At 39.9% G+C, this 22,418-nt stretch overlaps 1 protein-coding gene across 2 annotated transcripts in view; it reads right to left on the reverse strand.

Moving 5' to 3' along the window:
* Positions 1-21,297, reverse strand: part of ERC1 (ELKS/RAB6-interacting/CAST family member 1) — a gene marked incomplete at its 3' end in the record, with an annotated part of 279,280 nt that extends 257,983 nt beyond the window's left edge. For both annotated transcript variants that reach the window (XM_084278306.1, XM_084278305.1), the window contains exon 1: positions 20,614-21,297. In XM_084278306.1, the coding sequence (XP_084134432.1) occupies positions 20,614-21,282 (669 nt within the window). In that variant the 5' untranslated portion in view covers positions 21,283-21,297. The remainder of the gene's footprint in view (positions 1-20,613) is intronic.
* Between the last annotated feature and the right edge of the window lie 1,121 nt (positions 21,298-22,418).

The following is a 22,418-nucleotide window of genomic DNA, read 5'->3' on the forward strand; positions in this document are numbered from 1 at the left end:
ATGGAAGAACAAAAGATCTCAAGATACTATCAAGGCTTAGACAACTGGGAAACTTACGTCATGATTAGAAACCTAAGCACATAGAACACATTATACCAACCAGTGTTTCAAAACAGAGTTATAATAGAACAATTCATGTTGGAAAGAACAGGAGGAGGTCATGTAGTTTAACCTCCTAATCAAGGCACAGTCATCCAACCTGCTCAGGACTTCATCGGATACAGTCTGATCTTGAAAAGCTCCAAGGTTTTTCTTACATTCAATCAGAACCCTCATATCTATTTATATCCTTTATTTCTCATCCTCACACCATGCAAAGAGCCTGGTCCCTCAAAAACAGCCTCATAGTATGGGAGGGCTGCTATTAGGTCCTCCCAAAGCCCCCTCTTCTCCAAGCTAGACAATGCTCAGTCCCTCAGCCTATTCTTACAGGGTCCGTGCTTCAGATCACTGACCACTTTGGTATCCCTCCAGGACACTTGCTTGCTTATCAATGTCTTTTTTGTACTGGGCAGACAAAAGCTGGATATAGTGTTCTACATGTAGTTTAATAAGTGCTCAGCTTTAGAAAACAATCATAGATGTTAGATCACACAATCTCCTGAGCTGGAAGGGATGCATAAGGATCACCCAGTCCACAAAGGACCAGCTAAGCAAGAACATGTGACTGAGGGCATCGTCCAGATGCTTCTTGAACTCAGTGAAGCTCCGTGCTGTGACCATTTCCCTGGGGAGCCCGTCCCAGTGCCTGACCACCCTCTCAGTGAAGAGGCTCTTCCTAATATCCAACCTAAACCTCCCCTTTCACAGCTTCATACCATTTCTTCAGATTCTATCACTTGTCACCAAAGACAGATTGGCACCTGCCCCTCTCCTTCTCTCAATTTAGTGTCATCTGCAATATTTAAGACACCCTCTAGTCCTGTGTCCAGGTTGGTTATGAAAACATTAAAAAGAACTGGGCCTAAAATGGAACTCCAGGGACCCCCACTAGTGACCGCCTGCCAGCCAGATGTAACCCCATCTACTACCACCCTCTGGGCCTGACCCTTCAGCCAATTGCCCACCCAACGCATTGTGACTTTGTCTTGCTGGACAAAATGTCCAGCATACAACCTGGCACTGTGAGACAGTATCAAAAGCCTTACTAAAATCCCCCAAAATACCATCAACTGGTTTTCCTTGGCCAACCAGCTGGCATCTTGTCATAAAAGGCAATCAGATAATCATATTGGATAGACAAGACCTTCCTCTCCTGAACCCATGGTGACTGCGTTGTCCTTTTTCAATAACTGCCAGTATGATTTTCTCACTATTTTTACCAGGCACTGAGATGAGACTGACAGGTCAGTAATTACCAGGGTCTTCTTTCTTACCATCCTTGAAAACTGGGACAATATTTGCCAGCTTCCAGTAAACGGGGACCTCTCCAAGTTCCTAAGATCACTGAAAAATAACTTGAGACAGGACTTGCAATAACATCAGCCAGTTCCCTGAGTACCCTGAGATCAATCCCATCGGGGCCCATGGACTCATATGGAGCCAGGTGGAGCACCAAATCACCCCCAAGTTCAGGATTCATTAGGAGTTTATCATTGCTGCAGTCATGGTCCTCCAACGTGAGGCATGTGGTATCCCAGAACCCACTGACTGTTGAAGACAGAGGCAAAGGTTAAACATCTCTGCTTTGCCTGTGTCCCTGTTAGTAAGGTGACCATTCTCATTGAGTAATGGACCAATGTTCTCTCTGGTCCTTCTCTTGTTAATGTATTTGAAAAAACCCTTTTGTTTGCCTTCCCCAGTACTGGCCAGCCTCTGCTCTGACTGAGCTTTGGCCACACAAATTTTCTCCCTAAAAAGGCAAATGGCATCCCTGTAATCTCCCCACATTGTCTGACCCTGCTTCCATTAGCTGTACACTTCCTTTTTCCACCTAAGCCCTAGAAGAAGGCCCTTGGTTCAGCCAAGCCAGCTTCCTGCCCCGCCTGCCTGATTTCCAATGTTTCGGAATTGCCTGTCCTGTGCTTTTAGGTGGTACTTAAAAAATGATTCAGCATTGATGGACCCTGATGCCTTCAAAAGCAATTTCCCAGTGGACCTTAACAACTAGTTCCCGGAGCAGCCCAAAATCTGCTCTCCCCATATCTAGCGTTGAAGTTTTGGAGGTAGTTTCCTCCTCTCACTAAAGATTTCAAATTCCACTACTTTGAGGTCACTATGGCCAAAACAGTCGTCTACCTTCACTTCCCCCACAAGACCATCTCTGTTTATGAGCAAGAGACCTAGGAGGGCACTTTTCCTCATTGGGTCCCTTAATACCTGAGGAAGAAAGTTATCATCCATCTCCTGGACCTGTATGTGTTGGCTGTGTGGTGTTCGCAGTTAACATCCAGCAAGCTGGAGTCCTCCATAAGGACAAGAGCAGTTGATCTAGAGGTGTTTCTTAGTTCCTTGAAGAGTAATTTGTCATTGTCATCGATCTGGCCAGGTGGTCTATTTGTTTGCCCCTTAATCCTTACCCAGAGTCTCTCAATGGTGTTGTTGCCAACTGGCAGCTCTGTGCAGTCCAGCCCCTCCATTACACGCAGCACCATCCCCCCACCCACCCCTCCCTTGCCCTGCCAGTCTTTTCTGAAGCGCCTGTAACCATTCATCACTGCACACCAGCCACAGGACTCTTCCCACCATGTTTTGCTTAAGCCAATGGTGTCATACCTCTGGGACCAGGCCAGGACTTCTAGCCTGTCTTGCCTGTTCCTCATGCTATGTACATTCGTGTAGAAGCACTTCAGATGTGCCCCAATGTACCCTGCACCTCTTGGAGCAGACTTAAGGAACTCACTAACACACAGCGCCTCTCCTTGCAGCATGCCATCCTGTATTTTATCACCAGCCGTGTGGATGCACTTCAGCTGCACTTTTTAATCACTTCATAATAAACTCCTCCACTGCCAAGGTGCACACCTGGCTTATATTCAACCTGCTGTCCCCCAGGCCCCATAACCCTTTCCTGCAGAGCTGCTCCACAACCCATCAGACCATAGCCTCTTTCCAAGGTGTTCTTTTTTACCCCTTCATCCTTGTAGAATCTCATTAAGCCTCCTGTCTCCTCATTCCTACAGAGCGGGTCCCTCATAAGCAACATATCAACTGGTACCCTTAGTTTGGTGTCATCTGCCACGTGAATGAATGGAGACCATGTTATCTGCATCCAGGTCATCTATAAAGATATCAAATAGGACTCAACTTGTTTCAAGGAATTGGGTATTAACCCATTAATCACTGTCCTCTGAGCCTGATCATGCCACCAGCTTTTTACCCATCTGGCTGCCCAACCACACAGCACATAGTATTCTAACTAGTATGTCAAGAATGTTGTGGGAGACAGCAATGAAAGCTTTACTAAAGGTGAGGTAATTTATATCTACTGCTCCTTCCTCATCCACAAATTAGACATTTTATCATAAAAGGCAATGAGGTCAGGCATGATTTACCCTTGATGAATCCATGCTGACTGTGCCCAATCATAATCCTGTCACTAACATGCACAGAAATGTGTTCCAAAAGGACTCACACCACTATATTTCCAGGGACCGAACCCAGGCACACCAGATTGTAATTCCATGTCTCTTCCTCTGACCTATTTTGGGTATTGTGAAACTTTTGCCTTTCTACAGTTGTTTGAAACCCCTCCCCAACTTCTGTAGTCTTTTAAAGATGACAGAAGTTAGCTTTCCACTGGCATCAAAGAGCAATCTCAGCACCCTCATATTCATCCTGTGGTCTTGTATGGAACAAGTTCTTTCAAGTAATCCCTACCTCAATCCTCATTCAATTCACTGCTGGTGGTAGTTCTCCCTGAACCCTGCCTCCAATCGCAGAGGCCTGGGAGATCTTCTTGAGTACCTGAGCAGATTGGCATAGCACAGAAAGATGCAGCATTTTGTTCAGATGTGTTATCTCTCTATTTGCATACTGTGGGAGAATGTAGGAAGCCAAGTAGGGAAGCTGAAGAAATTGAGTAACCTGTCTAGGTGATCAACACTAGTCTACATTTCACATTAAAAGTTCTTTAACAAATCCCTCAGTTACACTAACAGGAGCTGAGAAAAACTTCTTTATTCCTTCCCTTAACGCTCATAAAGAATGGGAATCTTCAGAAACTGAAGCATCTTTTCAGTCAGTTTATAAAACTGAAAGGCAAATTCAATGCTCATTTACTGCTTCTGTCCAAACTCTGTCCTAGAAATAGATATTTTGAGCAGGAAATAAATAATTCATAAGTGTCAGCATAAGACAGACTGATTTCATTCTAGAGTTCATTACAAAATATTTTACAGTAACAAAAATATCTTTACAGCTCCAAGGAGCTATCTTTTAATCTTATTTCTCTTCACACTACTGTTAAAGGAACAAAGTAATTTGAAAATTAGCCTTTTTGCCAAGTCACTCTAACAAGGAAAGTTCCCTGACAGTTGCCCCAAAGAATTCACTCAACTCACTACAGCTAGAACCAGGAACAGGGGACAAAAATGACAAGTTATGCAAGATTAATGATAACGGATATGGTATTTTTAAAGCAACATTATTGATTAAAAGTATGTGCAAAGTTCAGGATTTTCCAGTATTTGGGTGTACTGAAATGATTCAGATTTATTCACAATCTGCTGAATATAGGCTTATATTATTACAGCATCAACTGTGCTTCATTTGGTGAAGAGACTGAACAGTACCAAATTGGGGGTGAGAGGGAAGGGAGAGAGACACAGACCCCTACAATGGGAATTCTATGGCAGAAGTTTAAGATGCATCAGGAATGAGTTCAAAACTGAGATAAGTGGAAGAAATAGCTGTATGTTTCTTTTCCAGAGTTTCTACCAGGTATTGATTATCAAATTGGTTAAATGTTTCCATACAATTTATGATGTCCATACTCTACTGTTGTTGACCTGACTGATGACCATTCAGAAGAAGAACAAATCATTTGCAACTATCAAGTCAACATAAAATTGGCTTTGAACATGAGGCATTGTAAGAACTCCATGAAAAACAGGGCTTTTCTTGTCTCCATGATAGCCATTTAAACGAGTAGCTTGGATATACATGTGTGTGCCTTAGGGCATAATCTGTTGCCCAAAACTGAAGGATTCCAACATTGAAAGTGACTTAAAAGCAGTTATGCTACTCACCCCCTGACAGCCAGCCAAACACTGAAAGGGGGGTGGAAGAAAAGAACTGTGCTTAAAGAAGAGGAAAACAGCCCCAAAGCACACAAATCTAGAGCTAGGAGACTCTGGGAAGAAAAAACATCCATTTTAGCAACCAGCTTAAATATTGTATATGAACATACTGTTAATAATTCTCCATCATTTACTTCTAGTAACTGTGCATCTCTAATGCCTTATACTTCATGATTTACCTAAGTTCCCACTCCCTTGATTTAATGTTGTACTGTTAAACAGCACCTTTTAATAACAAAAAACCTGATGTGATAGACAAAAGTTTTCAAAGCAACTGAGATGTTAATTCAGAACATGTTAAAACAGGCTAGAAGGGGAGAAGTTTCTTACTGGTAATTGAAACTGTTTATTGCAGTAACAGCAATTTTGTAACTTGATGAAGTATTAACACAGTGTCACTCGTTACTTGTAACTCAGGTTTTATGACTTACTGTAAAAAGGATGCAAAGTATCAGTTAACCTGGACCACTTACTATAGAGATCATAAGCCACTCAATTTGAGTAGTCATGTTCTGCCTTTTTAATTACAAAACACCTTATTAGTTACTCCACTGTGTGCAATTCAGTTACCGAATTCAGACAAGTAACGTCTATAAATAAAAGGTGTACTTTTCAACAGGCCTCAAATCACTCCAGGAATGTAAAGAATCTAAAGAAATGGTTCATAGGGTAAAATGTTTTAAAGTTGCCATATCTGTTTGCAATACACTTAAATACAAATTGACATGTAGAAAACACTTTTTTTTTCCATAGCTTAACAGATCAATAAAAGAAGCTTAACTATGTGGAAAATTAGGGGTAGAAATATTGTAATCCAATAAGATTTTATTTAAAAAAAAAGAAAAATAGTATATTCCCTCATAAATTAAAAAGCAGTGACAATACACAAGTATTGAGTTAAAATAACCCATTTTCAGGGGCAAAATATTACTTCTGCATTTTTGTACGAGTCTGCTGTTCATGAAGTTCTAATTGAGCAGATTTGAAGTTTAGAAAATTACAGTGCTCAGCAACAAAAGCTCATCTCATCCTTTCAGTTATATATAAGCCTGGATTGCACATTGACCCTTCATGCAATTGGTGCACTGCTAAAAATTAGTACCGTCACTGACAGATGGTTAACAAAATTAACTGACAGGGTTGCTTAATCACAGACAAAAGCATGTCAACTGTGCAGGACAGCTGATGCTCAACACCCTTCAAGAAAAGGTGGCAAAAATAAAAGACGTCTTCCTGCAAGCTTAACCTAAGCCTACTACAGAGCTTTTATGAATACGTCTAAAGAACCCACAGCACTTAGCCAGCTTTTGAAGTAGGTGGTGATTTTGCTTTCTGTTAACAGAGAGGACAAAAACTCTCCAATATCTTGAACTACAGCAACCACTAATTGAATGCTTTTGATTAATCCAATTTATTATTTTGGAAATATTTTATAATATGCATTCATGGGGGAATGCAGGAATGTTGTCAGAGTACGTAGGGATGCAACAAGGAAGACTAAGGCCTACTTGGAGTTAAATCTAGCAAGAGATGTCAAGGACAAGACAGGCTTCTTCAAGTATATCAGTAGCCAAAGGAAGATTAGGGAAAACATGGGCCTGCTGCTGAATGAAATGAGTGCCCTGGTGATAGGGGATACAGTGAATGCAGGCTTGCTGAATGCCTTCTTCGCTTCAGTCTTTACTGCTAAAACCAGTAGGAGTCTCATGGAGAAAGGAAGATGTTTCCTTTGGTCAAGAACAATTGGGTTAAAGACCATTTTGGCAAAATCAACATCCATAAATCCATAGGCCTTGATGGGATGCACCCATGAGTGATCAGGGAGCTGGCAGATATTATTGTTAAGCCACTCTCCATTATCTGCCTGAGGACTAGAAGACAGTGTCACTCCAGCTTTCAAAAAGGGCAAAACACAGGGCTGAGGAAACTGTAGGACAGTCAGCTTCACCTCCAACCCCGGCGCTGGAAAGGTAAGAGAACATCTCATTCTAGATGTCATGTCTAGGCACGTGGAGGAAAAGGTTGTTATTGGGAGTGGTCAGCACTGATTCACCATGGGGAAATCATGCCTGACCACTCTGATCAGCCTTCTGCGATGGCATGACTGGCTGGGTAAAGGAGGGTAGAGCAGTGGATGTTGTCTACCTCACTGTTAGCAAGGCTTCATAGGTAAGCTTAGGTAGCGTGGGTTAGATGAGCGAACAGCAAGGTGGATTAGGAACTGGCTGAATGGCACAGCTCAGAGGTCTGTGATATGCAGTGCAGAGTCCATTTCAAGGCCTCTAGCTAGCAGCATTTCCCAGGGGACAGCACTTGGTCCGGTCTTGTTCAGCTTTTTCATCAGTGACCTGGACGAGGGGACAGGGTGTACTCAGCAAGGCTGCTGCTGATACAAAACCAGGAGGAGTGGCTGATACACCAGAAGGATGCGCTGCCATTCTGCGAGACCTGACAGGATAGACAGTTGGGCAGAGAGGAACCTAATGAAGTTTAATAAAGGCCAAGGTAGGCTCCTTCACCTAGAGAGGCACAACCCCAGGCACCAGCACAGCTTAGGGCTTGACCTGCTGGGAAGCAGCACTGCAAAGGAGGACATGGGAGTCCTAGTGAACAAAAAGTTAAGCCCAGGCCAGCAATGTGCCCTTGTGGACAAGGCGGTCAATGGTATCCCAGGGTATACGAAGAAGAACGTGGTCAGCAGGCTAAGGGAGAGTCTGGTGAGCCCACATCTGGAGTACTGCGTCCTGTTCTGGGCTCCCTGGTTCAAGGCAGACAAGGAAATACTGGAGAGAGTCCAGCGGGGGGCTACAAGAATGATTAGGGATGGGAGCATATTTCATATGAGGAAAAACTGAGCGAACTGGGTCTGTTTAGTCTGGAGAAGAGAAGACTGAGAAGGGATCTTATCAATACTTACAAAAATGCAGATGTCAAGAGGATGGGGCCAGACTCTCTTCAGCAATGCCCAGCGCTAGGACAATGGGCAACAGGTACAAAATGGAATACAGGAGTTTCATCCCAACATCAGGAAAAACTACTCCACTCTGAGGGTGACAGAGCACTGGGACAGGCTGCCCGAGCACTGGGACAGGCTGCCCAGAGAGGTTGTGGAGTCTCCCTCTCTGAAGATATTCAAAACCTAACTGGACATGATCCTATGCAACCTGCTCTAGGTGATCCTGCTTTAGTGGGAAAGGGTGGGAGTGGTTTGACTAGATCTCCAGAGGTCCCTTCCAACTCCTACCAGTCTGTGATTCATTGATGGAAATAACATGAAGCCTCCTCAGTGTTGAAATGTTTATTTCATCACTATTTAGCTCCTTCAGAGGCTCAAACATTAGAAGCTGTACAAACATGACTACATTCCCAACAGCCTTTTATTTTGCAGTGGCAGTGCTGTTTGGAAGATCCTCAGATAGTGCCTACTTTGGTTTCATAAACAGTTTTGGTGTGTGTGAACTGGATAGAAATCAGAGACAACTAAAACTGAAGCTCTGTTCCAGGCACACATCAAATGCACACCAATTCCTAATAGAGAAATAAAGAAGTGAACAGAATATGACTCCTTTGCATAACATAAGATCATATATATGCAGAGGAATGTTTGGTTCAATAGACCAGAATAAATCTAGTCAAAATGTTAAACAGTCAAATTACATACAGCATTTACGAAGCGGTTGCAGCATCAACAACTGTCTACCTATAATCAGGTCTTAGGACCTTAAGGATCACCTGGCCCAAACTTCCTTTTGCCAAGAACGGTTGGACCAGATGATCCTTGAGGTCCCCTCCAACATGGTATTCCATGGAATAACCTAAAATACTCCACCTGTGAAGTACAGATCTACTTTTTCCAGACCAGCCTTCAAAGGCTTTCTAGAGTTCAGTGGTTCACAAAGAAACATTAGCAACTATATTAAGTATAAAAGAAAGTGAATTAATGATTTCTTCCACAAGTTCCCAGTCTTTCAGATAAAAGAAGTCTGACATGAAACACCATAAACAGTTAATTAACAAAAAGCGACGCTAATTCAGTTCTCACAGTCAGAAAAGGGACAGACCTCAGACCTCTTAAAGGCACACAGATCTGAACTGATGGAGCCATATGGAGAGGAATCATTTCTGAATAAGTACACAGTAAATTGATTCTGCTTTGAGAAAACACAGCACGCGGTTTTAGGCAGCTGGTCTTGAACACATTCCCAGCCCGGGGGGGGGGGGGGGGGGAGGGAAGTAAAAGCTTTTCCTGGGTAGAAACATTTAACTTGGAACCTTCTTTAAATGGCAAACACTGGATTTTGAATCTTATTTCTAGGATGATAGGAAATGAGAACATAACGACAGTACAACTAAATTTGTTGAATTGTTGTATGTTAAGTGTGAAGGCCAACCTTAAAGTCAAATTAGAAACATATTTAGCTAATTAAAACAACAAAGTAAAACAGGTTTTGTAAGAGTAATTAGAAGGCACACTATTTCCAACTAAAATGGCTTATAAAGGATTAATTGTGGAACAACTAGTAGGATCTCATTAGCATGTTACACAACTGCTGAAACCTCTGGTATTACAAATCCTAACATGAGCACACACAGTAGTACCCACACTTATTTCATTTGGTGAAGTATGTGCGTGGGGCTTCTCAAGAATCACAGCCAAAGTATACTTATTAAAACTTTTCTGTCAAAACCATCTACTAACTCAAACCAAAATTAATTCAATGTTAAGAAAAAATTGGATTAACTCAATTTATTACAAGGTCTTTTGGAGAGTGTCCCATCTATTCCTTCCCCCCCACACCTCAAAACACTACTGCAGAAAATTCCATTCTTTGGAACCTCCCATAACAGTGATCAGAAGGTCCAAATTCCCTCTGCAAAGAGAATTACAAAATAGTTGAGTTTTTTCTCTTCTTCATCTGTAAAAAATGCTGTTGACTGTAGATCTATAGCACACTATTTGCTTTCTCATATGAGAGTATACCCATGCTTCCTTAGATAGGTCCCTCCTCTAAGTAACTAGGCTCACATATCTATTAAAACGGTTACACATTAACAGACTCACAACCACACAGCCAAACCTGACCCATCAGATACTGGCTGAGGAAGACAGCCTTAAAAGTTGTCCTCCAAATGAAAGCTTCCATAGACAGAATAATTTGGTTTTACTCAACCGATCTACAAGCTGATGAAGCCTGGGAAATCCCTCTACCCCCCAAAAAAACCCCACATCTATGGTTGCAGGCCTTTTGTACAAGTACTCTGCATGCTAATCTCCACAAGCACCTCTATGATAATTATAACACACAGGCAAAAGAAAGATTTCACAAAAGTACATATATATCCAATGTGCTAATGTAAACCACTCAGAGGTTGCTATACTTGGTCAGATCTAAGAATTACCTAGATTTTTACCTCTGGCCTCTCTAAAGTCCCAAAGCTCCTTCCTCATCAGGATTACTGAGCAGCATAATCAGGAAAAGACTGAAATATTAGTGTTTAACCATGCCCTAACTAGTAAACACAACATTGTCATTTGTACTCCTAAAACAAACACAGATGATTAATAAAATATTAAACAATCTCATTCTCCACGCTTATCCAATCGAGGGAAATAAAGCATTAACTTCCTAAGTCCTCAGCACAGGGCACTGCATTTCCTAACAACTTAATTAAAAGCTTTTTACTGTGCTTTTTCTTTCTGCCTGTCCCTTTTCTAGGACTTCTCTGGGATTCACCTCTTCACTGATTAGCAGTAACCCTCAACGTAAAGCTCTCATCATCCTCTCCACTGACATACTTCTCTCATTCAGCAAAGAAACACTGAAATCTCTTGCCATAAAAACTAAAACCACTTTCAGGAACTTTATATGTACATTTTTGGTTGATGCAAAATCCAGATCAATAACAAAGTCTTACTGTGTACCAAGGGATTTCTTGCTGATCAGATAAACAACTATGTCCCATAAGACTTCCATGAAACAAACCCTAACCTGAAAAGAGACAGGAGCAAGTCTTATCCTACATGCTCATTCACTCTTTTAAAGTCTATAATGCAACTAAGACCACCTTCTTCTGTGGAAGAGAAAACATTGCTTTTCATTTGTGTGCACAAGATGCACCTTCCAGTTCTTGAAGAGCAGAAAAACAATTTCATTTTGTACCACACTGGCAAGAAAGTGTTCAGCACAGATACAATATAGAAACCTTCAATCATAATGTCTAGCTCCACTGAAATGATATAGCCTAGGTTACAAAAGTATCACTACTCTTAAAGACAATGCCTTTGTCCTCAAAATACAGCTGCTTTGGATCAAACCCAAGGCATGAACTAACTATGACGAATTAGCATCTTCTATAGTAAAGTTTTTCTTTCTCAGCAGGTTGGTGTTACTTGGTTATGTTGCTTTTGACATATATAGCATTTCTAGTAAGAGCTTAAGAGCTTTGGTATGATGGCCTGAATCCTTTAACACATCACAAATTTAGTATTAAATGTTTCCATCTCTTAAAAGCGATGTAGCCATAAGAATAAGTCTCATGGAGGCTTACTGCCATAAGATCAGACGCTGAAATAGGTATTCTGTCACTCTAGCAAGGAAAGCTCTTGTTCTCTCAAGTTACATTTGTTGCTTCATGGCTTATTCCTGTTCACCTGAGAATTGACACCCACCTATACTGAGGAAAGTCTAATTAATTACACCAATAATAAAAAATAAAAAAGATGGAAAAAAAAGCCTTGTTTTCCCACAGTGAGACAGGAGGTCTGATGCAGGACACACTGCTATGTTCAATGTCAGGACTTCTTTCTGGTACAAAATAATTCAAGTCTATCAATAGGTTAAGGTCTAAGATGAACAGTCTTGCACTTGTAGATCCTCAAAGACAATATGCTACAACACAAACATACATTCAGATATCTCTTCCCTCTCCTCAGTCTAAAGTAAGTATTGGTTATCTGGTACACCATTCCACTAAAACCCAGATGATTAATCAGTCAATTTCATGACTCCTTTAAGGAAAAACTGCATGTGAGCCATACCACGCTGCATTTTAAAAAGGTAGGATTTGCTTATATACGTTTTTTTTTTTTTTTTTTAAACCAAAGAGCTACTATGGAAGAACCAGATCCTGTACAAAGTACCTGAAGAAAAAAATTCTTCTCTGAATGGTGATAGTTCATGTGCTGACTTGCTTTAATCTCAGAAACAAGTGGCAAAGATGACCAGAAGAAATGTGTGGCCCCATATTACTTGGAATCTACATCAACATATAATTAGAAGACCATCTGTTCTCAAATTTTAACAGGCCAAGGTAGCTGGTACCTGATGATCTGACGAGAAGGATCAAAAAAACATAAATTTCAATGTCAAGCATACTTCGTCCCATAAAAGGCCTGTATTTGTGAAACTTGCAGGTGGCAAAATATTTGATGAAGTACCTACTCCTCAGTACTGCTGCTCATAAGAACATGATGATAATAGAGTATGTATTGGCCAGAAAAAATGCAGCCATACTTAGCATCGATACAGATACCATTGAGGCTTAGTTCATTTCAGACTACCACTTACTACTTTTTTGTTTTCCAAACCCTGTTTCTCTCCCCAGACAAGTAGGAAAGGGACCGTGAAGGGGCAGGGAAAGGGAAGAAGCAAGAAACATACCACTGTAGAGACAAAAATGTGCAGCAACACACTACAGACCCTGATAGCAATGCAGATAGATATACAGCAACAGGCATCAAATAAAGCACCTTTGAAAATATAGGATTCTCCATCTCTCTGCTATATTTGCAAAGCATTGAAAAATAAATATTTTATGGACAGCTGATCTCTATCCCCTTCTAATGCATGAGATCAGAAAAGCCATCACCCTTATGTCCTGGTCATATTGTGTGTGCTTGCAGTGACCTGCCCAAGACTGTTAGGCAACTACATAGTGCCTTTAAATTTCTTTTGATGTTGTGGAGCCAAATTCTGGAAGAATCTAACTGCCTCCAAACAATTCTTCAGCCTTGTTGCCTTGTAGTATTTATTTTCCAAAATGGCAACAATAATAATTAGATGTTAAAAGCAATCCACACAGGAACTGATGGCAGCACAGAGGAGCAAGTACCAAATCATTTTTCTCTTTGTTTCAAGGGGATCCTGGACCAGTAGCCCCTAGCCAGGGAAGAGCAAAAGCAGCCCAACTGCACACTCACTCAAGTCACTTAAATAACAGTAAGAAAAAAGCAGTAGTACATGAATAAAACATTAAAAGCTTGTCTATAGATGAATAAACACTTTAAATGCAACAGCCATCAAAATCTTCGGTTTACCGATGACAGCACATTACATGGCATTCCTGTTTACAAATGAAGTTGCTAAAATTAAACTGAAGAAGCCAGTCACATGGGACTTATTCCTGTAACTGCTCTACATAAGTTTAACTCTTCCAATTTCTAATGCAACGATCACTAGAAGCATTGCTTAATGCTAATCGATGCCAGCACTTTGGCATCTGATCATGCTCATTTCAGTGAGCACACATGCAAGAAGACTATTTCATGCTTTTGGGTTTTTTTGGCTTAGTTTTCTTGCTTGTTTGCTTTATTGGGAGTGGTGGTGTGGTTGGTTTTTTGTTTGTTTTTAAAAGAATCCAGTCCCTTCCCAGGGTTAATGCATAAGAAGACTTTCCTACTGGAGGTCAACTGACAAAAACTCAAATCATCATAAGATCTCTTCAAATACTGATCTAGATGTTGATAATGAAGTCTTCTATAGATTCTTACTTTTCTTTATGCGTTAAATGTAAATACTGACTTTGCAATTGAAAAACATGATCTATATTGGTATGCCTCTGTTTCTCCCTATCAGTACAGAACTTTTTGGTGTTTACTCTGTTAGAAACAGGGTGCGGGGAGGAAGGGGGAAATACAGTTCCCTCAGGATAAAGAGCAAAATAGATTATTTAATATTCTTTGGAAGGAAAAGTGACTGTAAAAAATATGATTTAATACACAGTGCATGACTGAGTTAAAGCATCTCAACAGTAAAAAGAATGGTCACTAAATCAAGAGGATTTTTTGTGATTTACTATGATCTCTACATTAGAATGGAGCTTTACAAAACCTGATCACTGCTACCTGCTTCTCAAGGCTGCTATTATAACAAAACCCCCACATTTCTGCTTTATAGTCCAAGACACTACTACTCCAAGCACTACACAAATCACTTCTAACAACTGGTATCAACACTGAAGGAAACAAACCACACCATGTCCTTTTATTTGTTTCCACTACAAAAGGTGACTGTGGTCTGAGAGGACAATACAAATTTCCAAATGCTATGTAAAAATATACTTATGTAGACCTTGTTGGTTCTGAAATTAAGTTTTACTGAACAGACTTTCTTTTCAATTTCTTCAGAGAAAACACAGTTCTAATCCACCATAGTGTTTTCCCCTCTGCTCATCAGATTATACCAAAAACTATACAGAAAAGTTACAAAGGATATTTATGTATGGAAAAAAAAAAAGTAAACCCAAATAGTTACACTTACCTGCTGACAAACCATCTGATTTTGTGGAGGAGCTTGAGTTGCTTCAAATCACTATTACAAAAAACACTGGTATCCTGTTGTGTTCACTAAACACAAGTGCACATACAAAATTAATTCAAAATTGTTGTACGCTGGAATATCTAGAACACTACCAAGTTTCTTCTCTTTTTCCCCTTCTGACAGCTGAGGCTAAAGTGGCATTTCACAGTATCTCTTTCTTCAAATGCTAATTCAGATAGCTGGCCTGATTAATCTTGATAACTTATCCACTGCTGTAATCACTTTCACTCTACAGCCATGTCTACACAAAACGCTTTCGGACCCTAGCTCTTGTCTCAGATTATACATGTATATGTATATATTTCTTAAGTATGAAAAGTTTCTCTTACTGATATGTTAAGCATTATATAGACTGTTAACATGATCTTAGATACCTACTTTGCTGAAAAGAAAAAAATTAAATTATCATCTGACAGTTTAGTCATGGCAGCCCACTCTGCTCTATCATCTTCAAGTCTAGAAGGCTCTCTAGCATCACCAAATTGAAGAGAGTTTAAAAAAAAAAAAGCCTATTTCAGTTTTTGGCCCTGGAGGCATGCACAAGGACTGGCATACATGTTGTTAGTACCACTTCAATCCTCCTTCCATGGACTGACTGGCAGCTCCATCAAAAGTTCTCCTCTCCTTTCTATATAAATCAAGGGAGTTAGACTGACACATGAGAATACTAGATTTGGTATTAGAAAGCTACAATATCAGCACAAAGACCTCTGCTAAAACATGTGAGTACCTCCATGCTAACATCTATCACTGTTCAACTGTTCACTGCCCAAACCAGAGCATTACGCAGTTCCAAGCTACTTCCTAAAGTATGAACTAAGAACACTTAAGGAAAAAAGCCAGCAACTCAAAAGCCAGAATTATGCTAATGCCAAAGGAGACAATGGCTTCTCCAGAAATACAGTAACACTGACAAGGCTTTTCAGGCATATAATACTGAATGGTAAAATAATACACTGCAACCATAGTTAGGAGTGCGCCGTTGAACAGGTTCGATACATAGCAGACAAAAAAATATAGCAGAGTCGACTATTTCAAGTTCTGAGGAATTTACAGTGCTTCCTCCCCAGCTTAATAGCAAAAAGCACAGTTAAACAAAGTTCCAATAGTCCCACTGACACCACCCGTTTCATCTCAAGCTGCTTTTAAGTTGGTAGTATTCCCTTTGTATGTTTAATGGATCAAGTAAAGATTGTCTGCTCAGCCTACGTTACAGTTCAAAACAATTCCAGGTATTAGATTCTACCTCAGTAGGAAACATGGGAAGAAATGAGCATTGGGGAGCCTAGATAAGCACAGAAAGTCTAATTTTATTTCCTTAGTTGCAAAAAGACAGAACACAGAAGCCAGCCTCTTGGGCAACTGCATGACAATTTTTGAAGTCACTAAAAAGTGTTGCAACTTGATAAACGCCTCAGATATCAAGCACTCATGAGATATTACTCTTTTAGAATAACTTTAAACTAAGTTATAATTCCATGCTGCAACTGGGGAAAAACAGAGGGAACCTTCAAGCTGGCAGCATTCTACAGAGCTGACAGACATCTGCCTCTGAAAGAATTATTTAAGTGTAACATAGGATACAGATAATGCCTTTAGGCAAGGACTATGGAACCACATATTGCACAATTTAACATCCATAACAGGAGAAAGCCTAGCTTTCAATCAATTAACAGCCATCTCAGGAATGGTGCTAATATTAGAATGACACAGTGCTAAGATAAAAAAACAAAATTTATTTTTAAAATCACAAAAAAAATTTGCATCAACAGAGAAGTAAGAATTAATTTGATTTTCAGAGGAAGAAAATACTCACTACAAGCTCAACCAGTCTCACCACAGCAGCACCCAGCACATTTAAGAAGCTAACACATGGACAACTGCATTTTTAAAAGTGAGAGGCTCGCTCCATGCTACTATGAAAGGGAGAGTACTTCTGACTGGGAGGATGCAATTACAGAAATCTGGAGAAGAACGCTGATGAACGTTGCAGCACACCCATCAGACTTCTCCGTCACAACAAAACAGAATGCTCTTCAAGCGCTTACCCCAAGCAAGGTGAAATTCCTTTCAGAAATGTTTTCTTGGTTAAACTCTCTCACTCAGATATCCAAGGCCTCTAGCCACAAAAAGACCACAGAAATACATCAAAGCAAAAAGATGTTTTCAGCAGTACCACGTTATTCCAGCTGCAACATAAATCAGATCTTAAACGCAGACCAGTCAAATGTGGAAAATCTCAATGCAGGGCGTCAGACATCAAATTTACATTGCATTACTTATTTTAAGGGTCAAACACACCTTGTTATAAGCAAGTTTCAATTGTTCCTTTGTTCTTGAGTTCCACATAGTCCATCATGGTGGATTATTTCTATCAAAGTGCAAAAAATACTCACTGTCTTTCCTTCCCTCTTCTGGCTTCTGATGAAGAGGTTTCCAGGGCAACTTTAAACCACACACACTAGAAAAAATTATTTTTCAACTCAGAAAACCACAGTCCCCATAAAGCATGCTGAGGAGAGCAATACCATGCCAAAAACAAGCTCCTGTTTATTGGATCCATCAATTCCTCCTTGGATACGCACAGGTTTTTTTAACCTTTGAGAAATCACTCTTTTTGGCTTCCTGCAAAGTATAACTGGTTGACTAATGCACATTACACTGAAAACTATTGTATTTTTCCAAGAACCTATGTTAACTACAGGAAAACTTTCTTCAGAATGACACAACAATGACATTTTCCATTTAGGAAAATGAAGGATTTTCTGGATCTTTAAGATCAGTAACAAAGGACGAAAAGAAAGTTCAGCACATGCTACACGCCACAGCTGCAGTGTTTGCTCAGAGTAACTGATGAATATAGCCCTGCTGCACTGCAACCAAGGAAAACACCACATCTGAGCAAGACAAAAGCACTCTCAACCCAAGTGAGAGCTATGTAGGTGCAGGCACATGACATTCTCAATATTATATCCAATATATCCCTGCTACCTATTGCCCTAAGAAAACAACCAGAGATGTGACTACCACAGGACAGATCAATTCTCTCATCTTTACTGAATCCAGAAAATTTCTTGGAAATCAGTAAAAATACATCAAGAATTGCAATTGATTTGCACAAGAAATGTGAAGAAACCCCTCCAAAGACACCATCTAAGTTTTCACAGGAGACTGAGACAGTGATCAACCAGAGCTCATGTTTTCACATATTTTTAACAACTTCTAAAACCAAGAGGCAAGGCAATCATTCAAAGTTGAAGTGACAAGAACAGCAGTAAAAATATGATCAAGGACAATCAAGAGTGCCAAGTGCGTGCCGAGGAATAAAGAGACAAGATCACAGCAAAGAAGTTGAGATGACTATCAGATAATTAATGAATGGCATGAGTCAACAAGCATCTCAGCTCCATGAGTTGAGTCAATTTTCAGCTAAGGCCAAATGCATTGTTAAACTTGATGTAACACACAAGTTCTGCCACGTGAGAAGTTACTACAAGTGATGTGCTGAAATACACACTGAGGTCCAAAACACCAAGTCCTACATATACGCTGGAATTCATTTTGTGAGGGGGGCTGGAGGGGTAATGAAGAGATTTTTGTGGTCCCCCAACACATCAGAGAAATCCCTTTTTCAGTGTCTAAACAGAGAATTCCGTTTAATTACAGTAAATCCTATTAAATTGATCTCACTCATAAATGGCTCAAGTGACCAACTCCAAAAGGCTACAGAAGATATAATGAATTCAGAGTTTAATTAGGACACACTGTTAGCTAACTATAATCTATTAATTAGCATTCTTAGTTTTTGCAGCTCATTGCAATAATACCCTTTTACTTTTAAATTGCACCCTTCTTTTTTTGGACCAAAGTTATACAATTCTACTAGTGTGGTAGTAATTATAGTGATTGCATAGAGAACAGCAGCCTGGAAATATCTGTAAATGTTTAATTAGGGGATAAAGGAAAAACAAGGAGGAAAAAACCCTCAGATAGAGGAATCACTGTTCTCCAACCTATACGTAGTGACTGCTCGATCCACTTAACCCATACATTCACTGCATTTTCCCTGCAAGTTTCCACAGAATCCTTTAATGTCAAAACTGATTTCAGAAAAAAAAATATTATATTCTAATACATTCTCTTCAGCATGAAAACAGAACTTAAAAAATAGAAGAACTTAAGAATAAAAATACTTACCTGCAGCTGAAATACAAAGAACATCAGAGAGTTGAGTGAATGGTATTCCATGTACTCATTATATTAGTACTGTACCACTATAACTAAATTTTTCACTGGATTACTCCCTCTAAGGAGTTTGTAATAAATCTTATTTTTGTAATAAAAATTATTTAACTCCATGTTTTCTTCATCCAAAGAGACATACGAAAATGAATAAAAAATACTGCACAGGTTTACAAGTCCCATGTTGTGATATTTAACATCTGGTAAAAATATAGCTACTAAACTTCATGACTAATTCATCAAATTATTTCATGCTAAATCAGGAAAAGTAACTTACTTTCTTCAGCTCACTTCTTCAAAAAGTAAAAAGAAAATCTCAGACTTCAGTGCAGCAGATTATCACTAACCCAAAGGAATCATCTCAAAGTAGTGCATAACATGTGGATTACTACCAGCACTACTTCTTCCCTCCAGTGGTTTCCCTCTCTCCACCACCATCTAAAGCAAATCTCAAAAAAAAAAAGTGTGCTGCCAAAAATAGCAAGTCTACCTTAAGGGTAGCAAGAACACGATCACACTTGAATTATGGAAACTATTTCAGTAAACTTTTACATATTTTAAAACCTCAATAGGAAAATTAATTTTGTCATGGTGAAAGCTGACTTACATTTCAGAAAGTTTTTGGAGTTGGATGCCGGGCCTGTTTTCCGTAAGAGTGGTGAGGTTTCTTACTGGAAAACTCACATTTGGCCAGAAACAAATAAACACAAGGACGCTACCTCAATGACAAGTAGTTACTTCAGGATTAAGCTAGCAAGAAGGCCTAGGTGGGAAAACTTTAAAACAGTTTTTAATAAGTAGAGCTGACTACAGAGAGACTGCAATTTTAATCAACCTCTCAGCTTTATTCTAATTTAGGGACGCTTTTGAGAGGGACAAGACAAAAGAATGAGACACCCAAGATTCTCTGTTGTTCTGTGTATTCTCTAACTAGCCATGCTACTATTACAAAAACCCACACAACTTGTAGGGTGCTTTATGATGGTAGCTCAGCAAGAGATGCACAGTTTATGACAAAAGAACAGATGAGCAGGTATTAAACAGTGTTACTTAAATGTGGCCAAGAACACAATTTATATCTGTTTGTGAAAACTGCAGATCTGGAGGTTTTAACTGGAGCTCTAAAACAAGACCAGTGTAACATGAACTTTGTTTTACTGGCAATCTGTCAACATTCAGCAACAGCTCAGTTGTATCTGGGGTCAGCAGTTAGTACATTCTGCACCTCAGAGAATGCTTCAAATGGTAAGTGAAATTAATTATGAACAGAGTAGAAATATTAATTATGAACAGGCTAAAATACTCCCAAAAGGAAACAGTCTGAGGAAAAACACGACGAGACATGAGGAGAAATAAGGACTCAAGAGGTGGTTTTAAAAAGAAGTTTGCAAGTTGAAAAAATATTTTATTCTTACCAATTACCTGGGGAAAGCACCGATATCATTCAGCTGCTCTGACTGTGACATGCAATTTTTTTAAACTCATTTAATCATGCTACTGTGCAAACAGAACAGTGACATTAGATGACAAACCTGGTTTTCTTCTTGCAAAACTCTATATTGTTCCTTCCAAATGGTGATTTTTGAAGCTTCATCCTTCCTCAGAGCTCGTTCCTTTTTTAGCTCAGGACTCCAGAAGGTCTTGATACTATTCATGGAAGAACTCAGCTTGCTTTCTTTCACCTCCACATCCTTGCGAAGCAGATCGTTTTCCCTTAGTACTTCTTTGAGCTGCGTCTGCAGATCCATTATTGTGTTATCCCTGGCCTGGCGCAGTGAGTGAGGCACAGTGGATGCCATACTCACTGGAGGGAGATGGTGCTCTCCAAATGCAATAGTATCACTGGCAACTCCACTACTGGCAATGTTAGGGCTGCTACCCATTGCAGTCATCCTAACACCGTAAGGCAGCCGCCCCCCAGATCGGCCCAAAGTCATGGTGCTTTTTGGGGTGTCTGCACCCACGTTCTCATGGTCACTCAGATACATTGGGCCAGACGTAGCATAGGCGGCATTTAAGGACTGAATATTTTCCATAGAAAGGGTTTTCCCACTGCCACCCCCAGTACTACTCCCAGAACTGCCTCCTGTGCTGTTGGTTCGACGATGGCCCAATCGTGGTGACCGTGGCAGCCTTGGTGAACGCCCTGGACTCTGGTTGCTTGGCTCAACCTTACCAACTGACCGAGCACTTCCATACATGGTTAAGCTGGTGGTGTGAGGCAATTAGATAGGCATAAATTGGGAATGAGAGAAATCCTGTTAAGTTCTTCAATGGTTGTAAGTCAGCTTAAGGCCAATCACAATTTATAACAGACCCAGTTGTCCATCTTTGAAGTCACGTGCTCACGATGTTCAGGATCACATCTGTATCAATAAAAATAACACATTAAATACCTAGTTTATCACAAAATATTTTATCCCACATTAGAATAAAATGTATTCTACTACTTTTACACCTCTCCAGCACCCTTTCAATTCCCACTCACAAAAAGCCAATCTGTTCTTTAACCTATAATATTTAAACTCAAAAAGGATCTCATATTCTTGCTTTACTGATCCTACATTATCACAGTAAAGAGAGATGAAATAAAGAACCCACCAATTTTCAAGCCACAATTTTGGTCATGATCTGAATCTACAAAAGAAGTCTAGACTATTTTCCTATTTCTAACTGGCCCTAAGTCTTTACCCATTACTTTTCCTAGTAAGACAGACAATCAAAACATAAAGCCCATTCACTAGTAGGGTTGGGTTTTTTCCTTCAAGCACTGCTAGCTTCTGCAGGACACAATTTCTAAACTCTGTTTCTGTGAAAATAGTCCTGCAAATAGGAAGATAGGATGGAACAAAACAATTCTGATCATGATCTCCCTTCGGTGTTGCCAGTCCTCCTTCAAACTCAGAAGACAGAACCAAAACTAAGAAGAATCATTAAAACATTGCTGACCACAAAGCTTAAGCAAGTAGAGATACAAGTTCAAAAGAACAGCAATCACACAGCAATGGGACCAATGATGTCAAAAGGAATAAGATAATCACATCTGCACTGAAAACTGGTTACAGCCTTTATTTTCTCTTGAAAAAGGATTCAACCCTAAACATGACATAAATCTGTGTTCAGATTAAGCAAAGATTTCAATTTAAATATAGTTCTCATTAGCCACAACATATTAATTCTGTTAAATAACATCACTCCAACAGCAGGGACCTCTTAAAATACAGAACAGTACAACATCATCATAACGCATCATACTCCTCCTCCCCTCTACGGTTTCTTTAAACATGGACTCTGGTAGCCTGTGCAATAAAACGCCGCATTTTTGCACTGCAACACT

Source organism: Gallinula chloropus (genome assembly GCF_964237585.1).
Source record: "Gallinula chloropus genome assembly, chromosome: 1".
NCBI lineage: Eukaryota > Metazoa > Chordata > Aves > Gruiformes > Rallidae > Gallinula > Gallinula chloropus.